Below are 5,075 nucleotides of genomic sequence, written 5' to 3' on the forward strand. Positions count from 1 at the left end.
TCTTTCTTTCTTTCTTTCTTTCTTTCTTTCTTTCTTTCTTTTTAGCAAAAGTGCCGAATAGTATCATTTGTGGAATTTAGACCAAAGCTTGCATGCCCTAACTTACTAATAACAGATGTTTAGATATAAAATGGTGTGTACATAGTAAATGCAAAAATGAATGATGATAATAAAGATGTAAATGTTGCACAATAGGTTACATTTCCAAACATATTTCCAGGGGTACTACGGTTAAGCTAGACAGACAATCTAAACTAAATAAATGAATGGGTTCGTACTGTCAAAATTTCTAACATTTTCATTAAACACTTAGCAGACACATATTCAGTTTCTGCCTGTTTTTTTGTTTTTTTTGTTTGTTTGTTTGTTTTTCTTTGTTTTTTGGCCTGTTTGTTTTATGTTTTTTGTTGTTTTTGTTTGCTTGTTTGTTTGTTTTTGCAATACCGTCACGTCCATGGTTATTGACTTTATTTATTTATTTATTTATTTATTTATTTATTTATTTATTTATTTATTTATTTATTTTCATTGTTGGCGTTACATAAGTTTAGTGAGACGATTCATTCGCTGCGCGGATAAAAAAAAATAGGCCACCATTTTACTCCAGAAAAAAACACCCCGGCTCCTCCTCCACTTAGAAACCCTATTCACGTAGCAACGGCTGAGCCAATGGCCATCCAGCTCGTGGTTCCTTCGACGGCGGTTCCTTAGCAACGCTATAAAAAAATGTGCTGACGTCCATGCTGTTCGGTACTATTATGGTCTGTCGGGAATTCTGGAGGAGGGAGGAGAGTGAAGTGCAGTGAGAGGAGGGGGATATCTGCTCAACTAGCGCCCATCAGGCTAACGGTAGGTAGCACTGGAGTAAACATGGAGCTGTCTGCCGTCGGGGAGAGGGTATTCGCGGCCGAGTCTATCATCAAGCGGAGGATAAGGAAGGTAGGAGGGAGGCATATCTGCTCTGCTCTCCTCTGCTGGAGAGCCGAATACAGCGTTAACATCAGCGTAGTGTAACACTGCGGTTGCCTCTGCAAGCTAACCGAGTCCTTCTCTGTTTCTGATGGCATGCAGGGTCGGATTGAGTACCTGGTGAAATGGAAGGGATGGTCGCCCAAGTAAGTATCGCTACACCGCTTCTTATACATGTTTTCGAGCCGCTGCAGAGCTGTCTGTCCACTGACCGTGGTTAGCTCGCCGAAGCTAGCGGGATTAAAATCAGCTCGATGGGTTTTAGCTCTGGGGCTAACGAGTCCGCTCACAGACCTGTCAGTCTGATTAATGCTCTGCTCCGCAGATACAGCACTTGGGAGCCTGAGGAGAACATTTTGGACGCCCGTTTGTTTGCCGCTTTCGAACAGAGGTAATTGTAATATTACAACGTATGTTAGCATTTCTGAATATAAGCAGTGAATTTAATATATGCAGTAAGTGTGCAGACAGTATGCTCCGTGCACTTTGCTCCCATGACACTTCATTATGGATGCCTGTTGGTGTTTTCTTTCCGCAGAGAGCGTGAACGAGAGCTGTATGGGCCCAAAAAGAGGGGACCGAAACCAAAGACGTTTCTGCTTAAGGTGAACTTATTATGGCATTTTGTTCTTACCAGATTTTTTTTTTTTTTGGGCTTCCTCATGTTGACTTTGTCATTTTTATGTTTGTTTTTTGTGGGGGTTGTTTGGTAAGGACAAACTAAAGATGCAACAGAAGAGAAGAATAACTTTGTTTGACCATATATATGTTAACAATTCCATATTTGTGTCTTCTTGGTATTGGAAATAGTGTTCCTGTTCCCAGTTGTCTGCTGAGACATTAATTTTTGTACCCTGTTTACAGTTTTTTGGGGGGTTTTTTGCAGCAGAAATATATGTAATGATAATTCATATAAATAAGCTGAATTTCTTTTGGAGGTTCAACTGCTGTTATATCCATCTACTGCCACAGCACCTTTGACCTCAATTTTATATTTTTCATCCTTGATTATTTCTACATACAGCACAGACTGGTCTACAGCTAGAGAACCAATAACGGCTTAATTTTATTAAGTCAGTTGAAATTGGGATGAAATACTCATTTTATTTATTTATTTCTTCTACCTTAATTTCTGTTGTATTTCTACCAATCTTTTCTGAGCTCAGTGTGCTTAGCACAAGGTGTTCCAACTGGATTTCCCTTTATTTCCTTTGTAATCTTCAAATACAAAATTAATTCAAGCTATTTTTGAGGGATCAGTTTATTTTCTCTGAAGCTTAAGAATATTTTTTTTTCAACTATTTCTTGAATATGAAGCCTAATATTAGTTCGCTTTAGATTAACTATGTGAGGGTTTTTTTAAAACCCTTTTAATTATTCTTTTTTTGAGAGGAAGGGTCAGTCTTACTGTTGCATTCTTGCTATAAACCACCTAAAAAAGCTGTTAGTTTCTGAATTACTTATTAACAGTTAAAGTGCACGTAAAATGTTTCTTGTCTGCCAATGATGTTAGAGCTGTAAAATTATACTTTGTGAAACTAGTCAAAACATAGTAGCTTGCTTTCATGGCAACTGAAAAAAAAATAGCTTGATTAGTAATTTGTAAGGAAAGCTGTTGCTGCACTTGCTTTAATTTAATCTAAACAGAAAATATGTTTGTCTCTGAGCTGATGATGCTGTATCTTGTAATATCACAGCGGTTGTAATTTTATTGTAACTTGGTAAGTTCACTAAAGTAAGTAAAAGTTTTTTTAAAAAAGTAACAATATGATAGAAAAGTACCTTTACATTTGGAGATTTAATTTATAAAACTAACATTGTCATGTTGTTTAAATTTTTTATTTTTTTTATTTTTATTTTTTGTAACTTAAAAATGCTTTTTTAAATTATTTTCTTCTAGGCGCAGGCTAAAGGTAAAACCAAGTCTTATGAGTTCAGAAGCGAAGCGCTTCGAGGGATGCATGTTACGTACCCAACCCCCGAGCCGGTCTTCACCCCCAGGGCCAGAGAAGGCCTGAGGGCTGTCGTCCCCACCATCTTCCCACCGAGCGCCGTCAACCGTGGAGAAAGCATGCGCGTGCGACCTTCTGAACTGAGTCTCCACGAGCACCAGCGATCTTCCCTTCAACAGACTGATTCAGATGGCCACGTCCAAACACCCAAAAAAAGGGGGCCGAAGCCAAAGCCCCGCTTTGTAGACGACAACTTCAGCCCGGTCGCCTCCAAGGCGCGCAAGAGAGGAACGGAGGAGGAGGAGGAGGAAGAGGAAGAAGAAGAAGAGGAAGAGGAGGACGAGGAGGAGGAGGAGGAGACACGCGGTCCTCACAAACTGTCCAAGTTCCAGGGAGATGAGGAGATGAGGTTGCAGAAGCTGGCCCACAGACACTCAGAGAACCACAAACACCACCATCACCACCACTATTATCATCATCATCATCACCACACACAGAAAGTCTCCCGCGGGAGTTCCCACAAGCAGCTCCACTCTCACCGCAGCATGGAGCCACACAGGACTAAAGACGGCTCCGGCTACCTGGTGGCGCACTTCAAGCAGCCTCACAAAGCGAGCCGCGGCCGACCCACGGAGTTGCCGCCGATGGAGAAGCCTTACTTTCTGGACAGGCGGTCTCCGACCAGGCTCGACGACAGCCAGGACCAAACGGCCTGGAGGCCGTGCCTCAGCAACGTGGAGAAGGTGCTGGTGACGGACGTGACCGCCAACTTCCTGACTGTCACCATCAAGGAGAGCAGCACCTCCAAGGGCTTCTTCAAGGACAAAAGATGATTCTGAAAGTTTATGGGATATTTAAGCAAAGCTGTATGTAATGTATAAAGGAGTATTGCATAATAATGTTATATGTACATATATATATAAAAAACAAAATTCTGGCATATATTTAATGTTTTGACCAAATGATATGAAGTCCGTTTTACCTGATGTGTTGGTGAATGTGACGTTTCCTTTGCAGCAGAATGCTGCTTTCTGTACAGAGCTCCTAAATTTTCACTATTTTTCCACCTAAAACAAGCTAGAATGTATTTTTCCCCCTCATATCTTCCAAGCTGAGTTCAAAACAAAAAGATCCCCATGTCCTATATTTAACCTGTTACTTTAACTGGTTATCCCGACAGTATATCTGGGGGAAAAAAAAACAAAAAAAAAAAACAACTAGAGCACTTTGAATACAGAAGTATTAAAAAATAGTTTTGTTGTCCTAAATAGTTTTGTAATGTCTTGTATTTCTAACATTTTTAAAAATTAAATTAAACTTTTTTTTCCCCCTCCAAGGTGCATTTACCAATTTTTTTTTTCCCCAAGAATATACGTCATTTTACATTTTTCATAGATATGTTTGCCGTAACAGAAAGTTGTCAGATTGCTTTTTAGATGCTTTTCAATAAATCAATTGAGTTTCTGATATCTTTGAGTATTAAGGTCTGTTTTTTGTTCCAGTCCTATTACCTTCTTCTAAGCTATCTGGATTATGGATTGGGGTTTTTTTTTTCTCCTTCCAAACAAATAAATAGAGGTGCCAAGGCCTCAGGCTCATAAGGCAAAGCAACTTTATTTATATAGCACCTTTCAGCCAGAGACAATTCAAAGTACTTGTACAAAAAAACAAAATTAAAAACGACATAAGTCTCCTGAAATTGAAATGGTCATAAAAGTCTTAATAAATCCTTATTGCGTTCCTAAGGCAGTTTAGGCCGGGTTAGATTTAATCAAACTAACGATAGAAAGTGGAGCTTTTATTTTAGGCTTCTTAAACTGACAATTAATTTAACCTGCACATTCCCGTCGTATTTAAATCATTCGCATCACTTAAAGTTGTCTGCTTCTGTGTATTTTGTTATATACAAATTTCAATGGGCCATTTAAGTGTTTTCACAAAATGTTTTTGTTACATCTCAGACTGTGTGCAGCGCATGTATGCGGTATTTTTTATTTATTTATTTATTTTAATAGAGCCATGAGACACTAAAGTCTCGAATTCCGTATGGACTGCGTGCCGCTTTACCCTGCGCTATGCATTCATAAAAAGCATATGGTTTGATTTGGAAATATAAAATATAATAGTAATAAAGGGGTTGAACACGGGTATTTA

The 5,075-nt window shown here is 39.1% G+C and overlaps 1 protein-coding gene across 1 annotated transcript; it reads left to right on the forward strand.

Annotated features, from left to right (window-relative positions):
* Window positions 1-732: 732 nt before the first annotated feature.
* Window positions 733-4,390, forward strand: cbx8b (chromobox homolog 8b). The gene is made up of 5 exons (XM_015050621.1): window positions 733-939; window positions 1,072-1,115; window positions 1,295-1,360; window positions 1,508-1,574; window positions 2,870-4,390. Exons 1-5 carry the CDS (start codon window positions 871-873, stop codon window positions 3,752-3,754), a joined length of 1,131 nt encoding a protein of 376 aa, XP_014906107.1. The 5' UTR covers window positions 733-870; the 3' UTR covers window positions 3,755-4,390.
* The last annotated feature ends 685 nt before the right edge of the window (window positions 4,391-5,075 follow it).

Source organism: Poecilia latipinna, unplaced genomic scaffold, assembly GCF_001443285.1.
Source record: "Poecilia latipinna isolate Pla-1442-1.1 unplaced genomic scaffold, P_latipinna-1.0 Scaffold1002, whole genome shotgun sequence".
NCBI classification, from domain to species: Eukaryota; Metazoa; Chordata; class Actinopteri; order Cyprinodontiformes; family Poeciliidae; genus Poecilia; species Poecilia latipinna.